Raw genomic sequence first — 14,733 nt, 5'->3', positions numbered from 1 at the left:
TGGCTTCATTGCCGTCGCAGAGGAGGCCTTCTGTTATACATCCTTGATAATGGATTTCGTCTTCATCCGTTCATCGAATTGTAGGTTGGGAATGGTGTCGCTGGGTACATCATCCACTCGCCGAGAATGTCGTTGATGTCGCTGTAAAAGAACGACTGCATGTTCGACGGCACTGTCTGCTGCATATCCACAGGTGGGATAGCAGAATAGCTCTGGTCGGCTGGTGGCCCATATCCAGGCTGCGCGATGCTGTTTTCATACCACCACTGCACCTTTTTCATCCGCTTTTCGTAGTGGTAAAAGGCATCGCGATCTCCTCGTGCGTCGAAATGCGGTGTGATCAATCCTTGCAGACGGAGAATAACCTGTCGCAGTACCGATGACATGTCCAGCGCTTCTCGATACTCTGCTGTCTGATGATAAATCGACGGTTCCAATGCTGCCACGGCCAGTTTCGACGCGAGCGTCATGCCAAAACCAAGTTGCACCCACTGCGCATTGTTGAATCCGGTCTCAGCACGAAGGGGAGCGGAAGCATAGAAGGACAAGAGAGATCTGGCTGCGAGTAATCCATTACAGAGCGAGTCGAGCTGGAATTGAGACCAGGGAGTCGGTTGCGAGTCTCTTCGTCGGTCAAACAGGCTGATTTGCGTGAGATACAGTTCGGTCGTGTGGTATTGCATCAGGAGAAAGGCTGCGGCTGTTAGTATTGATCGATTGGATGACATCGACGACATACTGCTTTCTTTTAGATCGAATGGAACAGTCACTTTGTAATGCTCGAGTCCTTTGCGCTGATTCTGGATGTGTCGCTCTATCTCTCGGTTGGTTTCCGTTACACCCCGCAGAGGATGGTCCATCTTATCCAGCAGATACTGCAGTTTGATAATGAAGATGATGTGTGTGTCTGATGGATACTCTGGGTTTGTTGCTAGTGATTGTCCGCATTCTTCGATATACGGCGTCAGTGGAAATGTACACGACTTGTCGAGAATGCGCGAGATACTACAAAGTCAGCCTCATCCACGACAGTATAGAGATACTCACCTCGACGAAATGAAGTAACACCCAACCACGGCTCTCTGCACCTCTCGCCCCCACGAAAGCGCAGTCATGCCGTCCTGCGAGTCTAACCAGACGCGGTTCTTCTTCGACAACTGATCGAGCGGACGATCCAGACGCAGATCCAGAATGATGCTGACGGCCAATTGAAGATATTGCGAGAATCGACGCGGTCGCGAATGATATTGGCACCTAAATCATCAGCTTTGGTCAACCAGAATGCGAACAGTCAGACAAACCACGCGAGATGCACTAGCAGACCCTGGAGAAGCTCGACCGAGATCTTGCCCCCAAAGATCATCCGGTCGCTGATGTATTGCTTTGCCTCATGTTCCAGCTTGCGCTGGACGGGCATGTTATCGAACATGGCAGCCGTGAGCACAGTCAGGAAGACAAAGGGCTTCTCATAGCGCAGTTTCTCGCCGGTCATGCCATCAGGGATGATTACAAAGGGGAAATGAGGCATCATGATTTTCTTAAAAGAATCCACCAACGTGTTGGCTGCTTCGATGGTGAGGAAGCCTTTGTCGATGACATCGCCATTTTCGCTGGTTTGCGATGACGCTTGGATGTCGGGAGAGTCATTGCTCTGTTCATTAGCTGATGTACAATAAACTATGAAGATGATCATACTGAGATACTGCCTGCAGCAGGGGCACTCGAATTCGCCAGAAGCTGCTCTACTTTGGCTTCCAACGCGTCAATGCGTCTATAGAGTCAGTGTTAATTCTCTTTAATTTCCGTGGATATTCACCTCTCCTGTGGCACTCTTCCCAGATTAGTCCTGGCAGGCCGGAAAGTACACTCTTTTCGCAGTCGATGGCATCTATCATCAGTATCAGCATCAAGATCTGAAACATCTTAGGCCATCCCACCTATCACAGCTGCTCCTCCCCTCCGATCGCGTGCATCTGATTTTCGCGTGGGCGCAGTTCTCACACGTTTTGACGAGCAGAGTCTGGTTGCTCGACCCTCTTCGACGATCTGCACCGATAGATGAGTCGGACATGGTATTGATTTGGTGATTGAGTCAAGGTTAGTTGAAAAGGAAGATGAGGGGTGGATGTTTCATCGATGCTTGTGATGTGATGAGGCTGCACAGCCACGTATACAAAGTGGCAGTGTGGGGCGGTTGTGTTGCATCCCAGGCAGATTTTATTCAATTATGCAGTCTGATTGGTTGATTTTTCAGATTGGATTATACTCATTTGAGTGGACATTATGCATTATCTTGACAGGTAATATGCAAAGCAATCAAGTAAATCATACATTTTCGTAGCCTCGACGGATTTGGATATATCTTTTGCGGCCCATCTTCATCTGCACACAAAACATGCTTCCTCCCAGTATAATGAGTCCAGCAACACCGAGGAGAAGTCCCCAGAGATGCTGGTATGTGTACCGCATCACAGCAACATCATTTCCATGCCAGCTAGATCCTTTGCGATGGCCCAAGAACGAGTAACTGGTCGTATCGTACATCATCGATGGCAGAATACCAACAATATGCGACAGTTTCAGATTGCCATTGGAGCGTTCACGCGTCATGCGAAGCCACTGGGACAGGATGTTGCTGAGGAACATCGGGCCGGTCGTGAAAAAGACGGTAATGTATTTGGATAGGTAATGGCGGTTGTGTTCCTGCAGACTCAAAGCCACCTTGATAATGAACGGATGATTCGGCGCACTCGCCATAAAGTCGTTGCTCACTCCGTACGGCCACGTCTTGGGCAGCAGAGCAGGAAAGTCCAACAATGGATCGAGTGGTCGGCGACATTCAATGTCCATGTCGATGTAGATACCTCCATAGTGCCAGAGGAGGAAATACCGAAGGGCATCGACGCGCTGTATATCGTAGGAATAGCTATCGTAGGTTGGAAGGAACCAAGCAAACTCTCGCTGGATGAACTCGCGGGCGCCCTCGTCGGTCCAGAAGAACTGCTTGTATGTTGGGTTCACCTTGCGACACGAGTCGTATGCTCCCTGCCAGTCTTTGGGGATGTCGGTTGTCTTGTAGGTTCGATGAATGATGCGAGGAATGGTGTGGTTGGATTGCTGGTCTGGGAAATTGATCGGTTTGCCAGCGACGATGGACTCATTCAGAGCCTTGACATAGGCAGGCGAGAAGTGGTGTAGTAACAGCGAGTTGGCCTTTTGACCAGAGGAGAACTCTGCCAGGGACTGACAGAAAGAGGAGAAAAGAAAGAGCAGCACGAGGAATGTGATGGAAGAGATGGGATAGTGTCGCATACGAGACCCGGAAGCGGAGCAGAAGCTGCAGAGTCTACGCAAGACGAGATAGCAGCGTCTGTCCTGCATGGTATCTGGATCGAGCTTATTTTGGCGTCGTTGCATGACAGGACAAGGTATAAGAAGTGGACAATTGGAAGCAGCTTTTTGTTGAACAGCCGATAAGACATTCACATCTGGTGTTACTTGATATAAGAGTCAGAAGAGGACCGTCCCATCAAACGGAGTGTTTTGGATGAGTCGGTGGCACAGATAATTTACCCTATCAGAATGCAACAATCATAGCATATTATTCTGCCATGCGAGGCAGAATAATTAATAAAGGCTCAAAGCAAAATACACAAAATGAGTCTATACAGCGCCGATCAACGCCAAATAAACTACTGGCTGCTGGCTTTGATTGGATCTCACCATATACAATGCTACCTATGCATTCTAGGAACATCCAGAACACTGCCCCAAAGGGCCACACACGAGCTGCTAACCATTCTAATATCTGATGCTTATCCTCACTGCCTCTATCCGTATCCGATGCCGACTCCGACTCCGACTCCGTGTCCGTGTCCGCCTAACCAACAGCAGCAGATTCACAATTTAGATCGTCTATTTTTATCGCAAATACCCATCTGGCAGGAATCTGACCAAGATCCACTCGACCTGGTCTTACTGTTAGGCTGAGAGATACTGAATAGGCAGCGCGATAATAGAGTCTGATCTGATCATCTCTACAGTGTGGACAGCCAAAATGTACTTATATCGTCCACAGAACGGAGGAAAGACTCCCAATCACACAGCACTCTCTCTACAACTACAACTACATCCACTCTATCAGTCTTCACCATGGGCGAACATCCTGCCGACGACTGCACCATTGGGACTTGTCCCATGACGCTGGCCAACTTCGACTACATTCCTAACTTGGCCGGCAACGTTTTCTATCTCGCTCTGTTTGGAATCCTGCTTCTCTCTCAGATTGGAATGGGCGTTTATTGGCGAACATGGGGCTATCTCATAGGCATGACGGGTGGTCTTGTGCTAGAAGTCGTTGGTTACATTGGCCGTGTCCAGTTACACTACAACCCATTCCCCTTTGATCCTTTCCTGGAGTATGTCATCCTATCCCACAAATGAAGCCATGCTAATTATCAGATATCTCATCTGCCTCACCATCGGCCCTGCCTTTATCAGTGCCGCCATCTACATCTGTCTTGGCCGCATCGTCACTGTCTACGGCGAGAACGTCTCCCGTCTTCGTCCTCGCACCTACACCATCATCTTTGTTTCGTGCGACCTTCTCTCCCTCATCCTGCAGGCGGCCGGTGGTGCCATCACTTCCACTGCGGATGACAATGACACTTCCCAGAAGGGTATCAACATCATGATTGCCGGTCTGTCCACCCAGGTCGTGTCACTGGCCATCTTCATGGGTCTGTGCATCGATCTCGCCATCCGAATCCGCAGGTCCCCCCAGAATCTGAACTGGTCTTTTGGGGCCTTACGCAGCACGTTGAAGTGGAAGCTATTCCTCATCAGTATGTCTCCTCTCCTCTATCTGACGATAATATGCTAACAGCTCAGGTCTGGCAATTGCCACCATCACCATCTTTATCCGTTCCATCTTCCGTGTCGCCGAGCTGAAGGACGGCTTCGACGGTGCGCTTGCCAATGACGAAGTCACCTTTATGATCCTCGAAGGTGCAATGATGTCCATCGCCTGTATCTGCATGACTGTGTTCCATCCCGGGTACTGCTTCGAGGGCAAGTGGAACGCCACCCACTGGTCGCCTGTCAAGCAACAGGAGCAGAGTGAATGGAGTCTACAGGAGAGAAACAGAGACCAGGATAGTCCAGTGGTAGTTTAAGCGTCGCGCGACTGGTGATTTGCTTTGAAAATGGAGTTTCACTGGGCTAATTGCAACTAATGCGTCTCATGACTAGATAGAATACGCCTTTTCCTTTATTCTCTTCATTCACCCCCTTTTCCTGTTTATCTATACCTAGCGTGTGTTTATTTGCAGCCTTTTTTTTTTCTCTTGTTTTTGTTTTTATTCATGTTGCCTGGTTTGATAAAGCTGGAAAATGAGTTTGTCCTGGAAGCAATGTCTACTATACCAACTACCTATCATATTTTCTGTAAACTAAAATCCCACGTAAGACCACCTATGCTCCGTACTAACATCACGAGCCTACTCTTCAGACCATTGGCTAAGCTTCAATCGCTGCAGGATTCCATATAAGCACTAAGCACCGGATTTATTGGACAAAACTTCCCTTTAACGCCGACATGACTCGTTACTCTACGTGCCCCCATCTAAGCCTCATTTGTTTTCTCCCAAACTAACTTAAGCATCCCCTAGGCTCCAGTGAATATTGGAATTAATCCGGCCAAAGATTCTGTCTGCTCAGGATTTCCTAAGATCCTTTTTTTTGACCTTCCCTGACTGGGGTGTAGGTCAATGGCCAGCAAGGTTCTATAACATAGGTATCGAACTTTATCGATTCTAACCATAAGTTCCTGGGGTTATTTCATCATCCCGTTTGTATGCATTCCATCTGTTGATTATTGTTATGTTATCCTGATCCGTACGTAGTTGTAGATGGTAGACAGTTAGGACCGTTCATTGAAATATATATCAGCGCACAATCTCCATGTTCACAACGATGCCTGCTAGAATATTATCATACTCGAGCAAACACCATACCATAATTTTATATACTATTATCAGGCCTATATGTTACGGCCACCACTACCAGGCAGCGTTCTGGTGTAGTACCGCTGCGTTTATTCGGACGCCTGTCCTAGAATCGCTATCACCATATACCCTACATTCTAACCTAAATATAATTAGAATATAGAATTTATAGAAGGTTGATTTTGATTGTTAATATTATAGCATGAAATGTAAGTTCTTATGTAGGAGGGATCTTATCTAGTGTTTAATATGTCCTCTACTCAAACCCTCCCATCCAGCCTCCGCCACATTAGGTTTAGCGTACAGCACGAGGATCACATGACACCACCAGGGCGAATGATGACATAACAGCCCGACTATCCCGGCCCGACCTCGGGAGTAATCACGGAGACTTCTGGATTCAATCGTCTTCCTCCTTTCTAATGCATTGGCCGCAGGATGATGTATTCATTCCATATAGAAAACTCTTCCCCACAAGAACAGCCAAGAGGACCAAAACCGAAACGTCTCAAGATCAGTGTTGCATGTAACGTTTGTAAAGCCAAGAAAACAAAATGCGATGGTGCTAGACCAGGTAAGCGAATCAAACGACAAACCCGAGAGAGTGCAATTGTACTGTGCTCATATATCTCGTGCTAGTATGCGGGCCTTGCTCGAAGAGGAAACAAAGTTCGGAATCATGTATATACCGCGAGGCTGATCGAATCTCTCCCTCATCGGGTAAGCAGTAAGTACTTAGAATGGACTCACCCTCAGAACATAACACAGACAAGCATATCATGATGCTTACCTTGCGGCTCATTAATCGCGGCCCATGACCTTCAGATTAGCTTACGCGTTGAGCAACGTACAGTTCAGATACAGCCCGAGAGAAAGTTACGATCGACAGCGACCTCTGTAACACTGAACAGCCAAGACACACTAGGTGTCCAAACAACTATTCTCAAGATGAAGGTAACGACGAGGATAGCTTGCACGGCGGGTTCGTACCTGACGGTAGTCTTTTTGGCGCACCTAGAGGGTCGCATATCTTGCATGAAGTTGGAAACGCCTCACGCCCCAAAAGAAGTTTTGAGAATATAGGGAAAGAAAGAAGTCGAATCTTGCCTCGACCACTCGAAAGGTTACCGAAGTTACAGAAAAAGGACTCTGGCAGAGAATCCTCTGAGATGCAGTTTGTTCTTCCTACAAGGAAGGTGGCCGACAACTTGCTGAGTCTATATTGGGATTATGTGGATAACGCCTACCCCTGGCTCGACAGATCGTCTATCGAAAACGCATACGAGGCGCTGTGGATTAAAGATGGAGAATTGCCTATGAACGAGAGGGCTTTGCACTGCATCCTCAATATCATATTCGCCATATCTTGTGTTGTTTCTCAGACCCAAACACCTCTCTCTCAGTATAAATCCTCAGTTACTTTTTTTGAGAGAGCTCAAGGGTTAATGTCCTACGACCTCATGGAAGTGTACAATTTCGAAATCATTCAAATCCTATTGCTTACAGCCGTGTATCATCAACATGACAAAATGCCCCAGAAATCCTTCCGAAGCATTGGCATGGCGATTCACGTTGCACAGGATCTAGGGTTGCATTTACCTGCAACAATCGAATCTATCAATGACTCCCGCGAGCGGGACCTTGCGTGTCGGGTTTGGAATGGGTGTATTATCATGGATAGGTAAAATATGAACCGTGAATATTTTCAATGCACAAACTAACTATACAGGATTGCTTCCATGACTTTTGGCTGCGCACCTAAAGTTCCCCAAGCCGTTGCAAAACAGGGACTGGAAACTTTGATGCTACACTCAATGGAGTTCGGCGGCACTGGGAATATGAATCTACCCTCGAAGGCGAAGTTTTACATATCATTCTGTCGACTACATCACATCATAGGAGACGTGTTAGAAAACTTTTATAATCCCAGTGATTCCAAAGCCGACCCTGATTCCAGGAGAGATTCCACTGGTGTGAAATCAAGCTCGCCATTATCCTTTGAGAAATTCACGGGCCTGTTTAGAATTGAGTCAGACCTGTATAATTGGACTGAAAGTCTTCACCCATATTTCCGAAGGCCATCGGATCTTGAAGACCCAACGCCGACGAAGCATATCACACGTCAAGCAAACGTTTTGCGCGCCCGGTTTGGATTATAATACCCAGGACTGGGAAATGCGGACTAACTTTTGTCTAAGATATCTTTCCGTCCGGCTCCACCTTTTCAGGCCGTTCCTATCACAGGTGCACCATCGAAAGGCAGACAATGCTCCCGGGGTTAATTTGTACTCGGAAGATCAAATCATTGAAAATGTGGTGTTTCAGTGCCAAATTCAGTGTGTCAAAGCTGCTGAAGACATGATAGATTTCATCATCACCAATCTACCGGAGCACACGCAGGCGTATATTTTACCATCGAACTGGTACACTGTCTCATGTGGGTTACTCTGATAAAATGAGGGATAGCGTTGCAGCTAACGATCATCAGATATATACATGGCGGTGACTATTCTGCTTGCAGCACAAATGTCACCACAGATAGTGGAACATTTTTCTCTTGCTCGATTGAAAAACATTTTACAGCAGGCTCGTGAAATTTTGAAAGAGTATCAACAGAACACTGTATTGGCTTCGCAATGTAGCTCCGTTCTCAAGTTGATCCAAGAAAATATTGATATGCGCAGCTCTGAAACAGACTGCACTGCTGGAGAAGGTCCGCAAGACGCAATCAACCATGACAACACAATGATTCAAGGCGCAACCATGGAAATACAAGAGCCTCAAAACAATCTAGAAAAGTTGGGCTGGCTCGAGAATAATGCGTTTGACTGGAATGACTGGCCTTTATTTTTTGCACAGCTGAACGAGGCAATTAGTCCAGCTGAAAGATGGGAAATGCCAATATAAACTCGTCAATCCAGAATATAAGAACTTTCATCCTTATTAGTCACTGAAGTCCATGGCTTTGGATAATCTATTGCGGATTATTTTCCGCGTATTGGTCCTAAGCTCGCCGTGGGTGATATTAACAATCCCAGTTGCGCGAAGAACCGGGAACCATAGATGTAGCAGGAAGGGCGCTGAGTATGGTCCGCCAAAAGCTCCCTTCACAAGTTAATAGCAAAAACAACACTCCGCTTGCTTGCCATGTCCGTTTGATCCCTGTCACGGAAGTGGCAAGTTAGACGAAATGATTAGCACCCCGAGCCTCGGGAAGCCGATAGCCCACGGCTTTAGTTAAGGTTCTCGGGATATCAACTTGGGTGGGTCAACAGAGTCGTCATACCCCGGAACATCCCAATTTGGATTCCCGGTCGTTCCGGAAGCAACTCAATCTGGAAATCGGACAACCGGCCGGCTCGCCCGTGCCGGATAACAGTGAATGGTCCTAAACAATGGAAGATTAATTTAATGCTACGATCTTTCGCCAGTCTACTTATCTATCAACTCTTCCCTCCATTAAAGCTCATATCACCCAGTTTCTTTTGATATCTTTTCTTGAAAACATACTCTCAACATGGACCAATCCCCCCTCGCTACGGCTCCTATGGGTCGACTATATTTCCTCGACGTTGGCCTTTCAAATCCAGAACTTAATGGCCGCATTCTTACCTGCCAACCGGATGGCTCTGATCTCCGCGAGCTGGTTACCAACATCAGAAGTTTGCCCGACGGCATCGCCATTGACACGGGTCGCCAGCACATATACTGGACGAATATGGGAGTCCCCTCTGCCAACGACGGGTCCATCCAACGCTGTGATTTGTCCGGTAACAATATCGTGACTATCATCCCAGCAGGCCAGACGCATACACCGAAGCAGCTGACTATTGCGCCCAAGTCAAAAAAGTTGTACTGGTCAGACCGAGAGGGTATGAGAGTTATGAGGGCGAATATGGATGGCAGTAACATCGAAGTGCTTTACCAGGCTGGCACCATCGGTACAGACAGCCAGATTGTGCAGAATTGGTGTGTCGGCATTGCTGTCGACGAAGAGTCTAGGTCTGTGTTTTGGACGCAGAAAGGATCGTCGAAGGGAAACGAAGGGCGAATTTTTCGAATCGATCTCGAAAAGGACGGAGAAATTCAGCTTCTTCTGGGCAATCTTCCTGAACCCATCGACTTGGAATTGGACCACGCTTCTGGAACACTGTACTGGACTGATCGTGGTGATCCACCATACGGTAACACTGTGAATTCAGCCGCCCTTGCGGGTGTGTCAGCGAACAACTTGAAACCAAGGATTCTGATTCGCAAGCTTCATGAAGGGATTGGAATTGCTTTGGACTTGAAGAATAGCCGCATGTTCTTCGGTGATCTTGGGGGTTCTCTATACAGTGCCAATTTGGACGGGTCCTGCAAGACCACGATCTTCCCTGATATCGGAGGTGCAATCACAGGGATAGCCTATGTTGGAGAGTAGGTGATACATTGACCGTGGTTTGCATTCATGTCTTTATTTTATACTACTGTGCCAATAGAATTATCATTATTATTATTTACTTGGGTTTATTGTCTACACTGAGCCCTAGATATATATATATATATGGCTTTAAAGCATAGTACTGTCCTTATGTTTTGGAGTAAGATAGATATATGTCATACTATGGGATCACTCCACCAGTTAAGTTCCTAACAGATGATGTGAGAGATATCATGCAGATTATACGTATGAAATCTTTTCTGTCCTCTTGACAGGAATGGAAGCTATTGACTCGACATATCCCGGCCAAAAAACTGAGCTCTGAGCCAATCACCGATAATAAAATGTTGGTTGCGAACAATGGCCGAGTTAAGCAGGGTTAGCGAAGATGAAACGCAAGGAATTGACCACAGTCAGGGCCTAGAGCTCCCGGGACTCCAGTTCGATTTGCGTGTCTGAAACCCGGTTAACCATCATCCCTTTCCGGATCGCAATGCTTTCTTCCTGAAAGGTTGACTCAGAAAAATGGATCAATTTCTTAGAAATCATTGGAAGACCGAAGAACGGCGAGTAGTATTAGACTAGCAAGGAGACATTGTTGCTACCTCAGGCCCTCTGCTACAGCCGGAACCCCAATCGAGTCATCCGGGATCCACCCTACGATATCCTGGTTTGCTTCCGACAATCTCGGTAAGGCAAATGTCGTTTTTGGGCTTATTTATGGAGGAGCTCCAGAGAGGAGTTCCGTATCCGATTCCCTGTTTTTTATTAGTACGTACTTAACAGTTTTGTGATGCTCTTGTTTCTCGAAATTGACCGCCTTGCTCTATATACGCTCGGCCTTAACAGGGATAGTTTTGGACTTAATGATAGAACTGAAAATGCATTACTATACAATTGCTAACGGCTATGCATGGCAGAGTACACCGAGAAGCAAGCTACAGCCATTGGATGCTTTGGGGATGATAGCAATGAGGAACAGAAGGTGTCAACCACCGAGGGGTCACGCTGGAGTTACCCAACTGGACCACCGGCTTCAGGATATCCATCTGGCCCCATGGCCCATCTGAGAAACTGGTCAGGAGCGATTCAGTTCCGGATTCAAAGTAGTGGGGGAATCTTCTCTTCCATCCATCCATGACGACGAGCAGAATCTCCAACACGAACTGGGAAGAGTTGATGGGACCCCATTGGAACAACTGATTGCTCTGTTCAACAACCTCCGGAGAGTAGAGACCGATCTCAGGCTCCAATGCAATTGCGTCGGCCTTCACCAAAGAGCTCGTCACCCGATATGAGCCGCCAAGTCGAGCCCGATCCCGAAGAGCCATCATAGCCCCCAAAGCACCCACAAGGCCAGTAGTCATATCGGAGATCGGAAGTGGCGGAAGAACACTAGTACCATCCTTGAGGCCCAACGACCGGCCCATCACGTAGGACGATCCTGAGGCTGCGTCTCCAATCTGCTGCCAGCCAGGTCTTTCATGGTAGGGCCCGTCAGGGCCGTAGCAGTTCTCCTCGACGTACACTATCCCCTTACCACGAGTGCCGGCCATCTCGAGGAGATCATTAACACCGAAACCCTTTCTGGCAATTGCATTGGGGCGGAAGCCCTGAACAAACACATCGGCACCTTCAATGAGTTCTCGCAATCTTGACTTATCTTCATCCTTGGTCAGATCAATATCGATTGTGCGCTTCCCTGCGTTCAAGGTAAGTTGCAATATCTACCCATTATCAGTTAGCACGGAGAGATTCGAGCCGGAGTAGGCCAGATTCTCGCGACTTACGTTAAGGTCTGTCAAGCGGCTGCAGTTCACGCGGATGACGTCGGCACCAAAAGCCGCGAGCGTGTTGCCGATGACAGGACCAGCAATGATGCGAACCAGCTCAATCACTTTGATACCTGCCAGGGGCCGCTTGTCGTCTGGAATATTGGGCAGGGGGGCTGGAGGAGTCGGGATTGCATGCGACTGTCGAGAGTAGCTGACGAGTGGGTGATCCGCAAGTCTCCTTCCCATCAGCGTGTCTGACCAGCCTTGGGGGGTAAAGCAGATGCTTCCGCAGAACCCGTTCTTGACGTTGTGCATTTCCAACTCGTCTGCAGTCCACTGCTCCACATGCCGGCTGATATAGTCATAGGCTTCATCCAGAGTCTGGGCAGGGTAATCAGGATCCATCCCCATCGATCGGAGCAGCGGGGTGGGATCAAGGGAACCATGGAGTTGATACCAAACGCCCGGAGTCTTTGTCTTGTAGATAGCGGTAGATCGTTGTCTGATCGGGGTGGCCATACAGCCTTGGTCGAAATCGTGCGTAAAAAGACCTTGCAGCTGACGCGACCTGGCCAGTTCAGAGATGTCTTTCCCTTCCACGCATGCCGCAAAAACCGTGCCCAACCAAATACCAGCATGATCGGTGTTGACCGTGACCTGCTGGGTATGCGGTGGAGTGCCATCACGATCTTCCACGATTTCATGGGCGACAACTCCACACATGGCATGCAGGGCAGCTGCAACGAGAGGGGCCTTGAATGGGCCAGGAATGATCGGTAGCGAGCTACCCTCAAACTTGACTGTATCCCAAAGCTCTTTGTTTTGAGTGAACCCAGGAGTATTTTTTGCAATATACTCAAAAATTCGAGCAGCATCCTGGGGAGCCGGAGTAAACTCGGTATCCATGAAAGTCCCCGGACCGTAGATATCCACGCTCGGGGTGGTTTTGTGTAGATGAGACATTGTGAATTCTGCAGGTTATTTGCACAGGATCACTTTAGCCAAGGAGACAAACAACGAAGACTGAAAGGTAGCAAGTATAACACACCCCTGATGTTGGCGACGTATTTATACTTTTTTAAGACCACGGATACATCCCGAGAAAGCTCCGAGCCTCGCCGTTCCGAGATTTGAGACCGGAAGCACCTGGTGGAGCTACACTGGCGGACCACGCGGAACCGAATATTCTGATTCGGTTTCTTTTGGACTGGCGTCAAGTTGAAATCCCGGAAGCCAGCAGGCGCTTCCGGGCAGCTTTCTTTCCCGATTCGGTATGTGAAATCCGGTACCTCCAGGGCTCATAGACTATATATTAGCCTCACTGCCCGCATAGTCAATCGATATAGAATCTCAATTCACAGACAAATTATAAGGAACGGCGAACGATTCAAAAAGCATGTCTCTTCCTACCATTCGAACTGTCGGTGTGATCGGCACTGGGGTCATTGGCGCCAGCTGGACGGCATTGTTCCTCGCCCAGGGCTTGAAGGTCATCGTGACGGACCCAGCACCAGGAGCTGATGGCAAACTTCGTGAGCATTTGCGAAAACATTGGTCCGCCATTCCCAGTGCCAAAGTGACACAAGACGAATATTTGAATAATTTCAAATTTGTCAAGGACATCGACTCTCATCTTGGCGATATTGATATGATACAAGAGGTGAGTTGGCCATCGCAAAAAGAGCCATCTTCAAGACTGTGGCTGATCGATCTGTCCACATAAGAATGGACCGGAGCGGCTGGATTTCAAGCGCCGTCTTTTCGCCCATTTGGACGCAAACACCCCCGAGCATGTTCTTATCGCATCATCATCCTCCGGCCTCCCATCATCGGAATTTGTGACGGAATGCAAGAACAACCCAGCCCGGATCCTCATCGGCCATCCATTCAACCCCCCTCACTTAGTGCCACTGGTGGAAGTAGTACCCCATCAAGCAACCGGTGATGCGTACGTGACGGCTGCGCTCGAGTTCTACCGAAACCTCGGTAAAGATCCTGTGCTCGTCAGGAAGGAGACCCCCGGATTTATCGGGAACCGGCTTCAAGCAGCTCTTTGTGCCGAAGCCTATAGCCTTGTCTCGAGAGGTGTTGTCTCAGCCGAAGACCTTGGTAAGTATTGTCTGTTTGATTGAATGTGTGCTTACTCTAACTTCATCAGACAAAACTGTAACATCTGGCCTTGGTCTTCGTTGGGCGTTGACCGGACCTATCATGACCAACACACTGGGTGGAGGTGGCGACTTCAATCATTTCATGAGCCATCTGGGCCCGGCATTGAAAACATGGTTGGATGACATGCACCGACATGAATTTGACATGGATTCTCAACATGTCGACGTTCTGAAAGAGCGAGTGAATGAGTGGACATCACAGGTAAACTTAAAAGAGGTTGAAGAACGTCGCGACGATCGTTTGGTTGGCTTGATCAAGAGCCAAAAAGACTTTTCAGAGGCTGGGATCAGTAGATGATAACGAACCGACGGAGCGGTTAAGACCAGAATAGTAAATAATAATGAATCAATGTTTCGAA

General features: G+C 48.1%; 7 protein-coding genes across 7 annotated transcripts; 4 read left to right on the top strand and 3 right to left on the bottom strand.

Annotated features, from left to right (window-relative positions):
• Nucleotides 1-245: 245 nt before the first annotated feature.
• ASPWEDRAFT_90675 (fungal specific transcription factor domain-containing protein) lies at nucleotides 246-2,011 on the bottom strand (the record flags this gene model as incomplete). Its single annotated transcript, XM_040839587.1, has 7 exons — nucleotides 246-694; nucleotides 740-1,005; nucleotides 1,048-1,254; nucleotides 1,302-1,662; nucleotides 1,704-1,771; nucleotides 1,817-1,888; nucleotides 1,938-2,011. Coding segments are annotated over 7 exons (1,497 nt in total), but the record flags the coding sequence as incomplete, so codon positions are not given.
• A 395-nt stretch (nucleotides 2,012-2,406) lies between these two features.
• ASPWEDRAFT_81873 (glycosyltransferase family 32 protein) lies at nucleotides 2,407-3,300 on the bottom strand (the record flags this gene model as incomplete). Its single annotated transcript, XM_040839563.1, has 1 exon — nucleotides 2,407-3,300. A coding segment is annotated over one exon (894 nt), but the record flags the coding sequence as incomplete, so codon positions are not given.
• A 703-nt stretch (nucleotides 3,301-4,003) lies between these two features.
• Nucleotides 4,004-5,406, top strand: ASPWEDRAFT_136910 (RTA1 domain-containing protein). The gene is made up of 3 exons (XM_040829356.1): nucleotides 4,004-4,418; nucleotides 4,462-4,844; nucleotides 4,891-5,406. Exons 1-3 carry the CDS (start codon nucleotides 4,153-4,155, stop codon nucleotides 5,172-5,174), a joined length of 933 nt encoding a protein of 310 aa, XP_040686296.1. The 5' UTR covers nucleotides 4,004-4,152; the 3' UTR covers nucleotides 5,175-5,406.
• Nucleotides 5,407-6,429: 1,023 nt separating this feature from the next.
• On the top strand, nucleotides 6,430-8,941 carry ASPWEDRAFT_42631 (uncharacterized protein). The gene is made up of 6 exons (XM_040835831.1): nucleotides 6,430-6,579; nucleotides 6,645-6,732; nucleotides 6,859-7,686; nucleotides 7,735-8,151; nucleotides 8,204-8,442; nucleotides 8,494-8,941. The coding sequence occupies exons 1-6, from the start codon at nucleotides 6,444-6,446 to the stop codon at nucleotides 8,910-8,912; spliced, it is 2,127 nt and encodes a 708-aa protein (XP_040686295.1). The 5' UTR covers nucleotides 6,430-6,443; the 3' UTR covers nucleotides 8,913-8,941.
• Nucleotides 8,942-9,537: 596 nt separating this feature from the next.
• Nucleotides 9,538-10,481, top strand: ASPWEDRAFT_136904 (YncE family protein). Its single transcript, XM_040829355.1, has one exon. The coding sequence runs from the start codon at nucleotides 9,553-9,555 to the stop codon at nucleotides 10,426-10,428; it is 876 nt and encodes a 291-aa protein (XP_040686294.1). The 5' UTR covers nucleotides 9,538-9,552; the 3' UTR covers nucleotides 10,429-10,481.
• An 852-nt stretch (nucleotides 10,482-11,333) lies between these two features.
• ASPWEDRAFT_136901 (uncharacterized protein) lies at nucleotides 11,334-13,221 on the bottom strand. Its single transcript, XM_040829354.1, has 2 exons — nucleotides 12,219-13,221; nucleotides 11,334-12,155 (listed from the first exon to the last, which is right to left on the bottom strand). The coding sequence occupies exons 1-2, from the start codon at nucleotides 13,164-13,166 to the stop codon at nucleotides 11,367-11,369; spliced, it is 1,737 nt and encodes a 578-aa protein (XP_040686293.1). The 5' UTR covers nucleotides 13,167-13,221; the 3' UTR covers nucleotides 11,334-11,366.
• Nucleotides 13,222-13,599: 378 nt separating this feature from the next.
• On the top strand, nucleotides 13,600-14,731 carry ASPWEDRAFT_136896 (uncharacterized protein; the record flags this gene model as incomplete). Its single annotated transcript, XM_040829353.1, has 3 exons — nucleotides 13,600-13,863; nucleotides 13,928-14,312; nucleotides 14,362-14,731. 3 exons carry the CDS (start codon nucleotides 13,600-13,602, stop codon nucleotides 14,670-14,672), a joined length of 960 nt encoding a protein of 319 aa, XP_040686292.1. The 3' UTR covers nucleotides 14,673-14,731.
• Nucleotides 14,732-14,733: the final 2 nt, after the last annotated feature.

The sequence above is a fragment of the Aspergillus wentii genome, assembly GCF_001890725.1.
Source record: "Aspergillus wentii DTO 134E9 unplaced genomic scaffold ASPWEscaffold_6, whole genome shotgun sequence".
NCBI lineage: Eukaryota > Fungi > Ascomycota > Eurotiomycetes > Eurotiales > Aspergillaceae > Aspergillus > Aspergillus wentii.
Note: the sequence above shows the minus strand (reverse complement) of the source record. Positions and strands in the feature narration are given on the sequence as shown.

Bases quoted from the DNA above. Each gene is read 5' to 3' on its own strand.
- ASPWEDRAFT_136910 (XM_040829356.1), top strand. From the start codon at position 4,153: ATGGGCGAACATCCTGCCGACGACTGCACCATTGGGACTTGTCCCATG. The intron at 4,419-4,461 runs GTATGTCATCCT...GCTAATTATCAG, and splicing joins CCCTTTGATCCTTTCCTGGA to ATATCTCATCTGCCTCACCA. The intron at 4,845-4,890 runs GTATGTCTCCTC...CTAACAGCTCAG, and splicing joins GTGGAAGCTATTCCTCATCA to GTCTGGCAATTGCCACCATC.
- ASPWEDRAFT_42631 (XM_040835831.1), top strand. From the start codon at position 6,444: ATGATGTATTCATTCCATATAGAAAACTCTTCCCCACAAGAACAGCCA. The intron at 8,152-8,203 runs GTTTGGATTATA...CTTTTGTCTAAG, and splicing joins GCAAACGTTTTGCGCGCCCG to ATATCTTTCCGTCCGGCTCC. The intron at 8,443-8,493 runs GTGGGTTACTCT...AACGATCATCAG, and splicing joins GAACTGGTACACTGTCTCAT to ATATATACATGGCGGTGACT.
- ASPWEDRAFT_136904 (XM_040829355.1), top strand. From the start codon at position 9,553: ATGGGTCGACTATATTTCCTCGACGTTGGCCTTTCAAATCCAGAACTT.
- ASPWEDRAFT_136901 (XM_040829354.1), bottom strand. From the start codon at position 13,166: ATGTCTCATCTACACAAAACCACCCCGAGCGTGGATATCTACGGTCCG. The intron at 12,156-12,218 runs GTAAGTCGCGAG...GATAATGGGTAG, and splicing joins GCCGCTTGACAGACCTTAAC to ATATTGCAACTTACCTTGAA.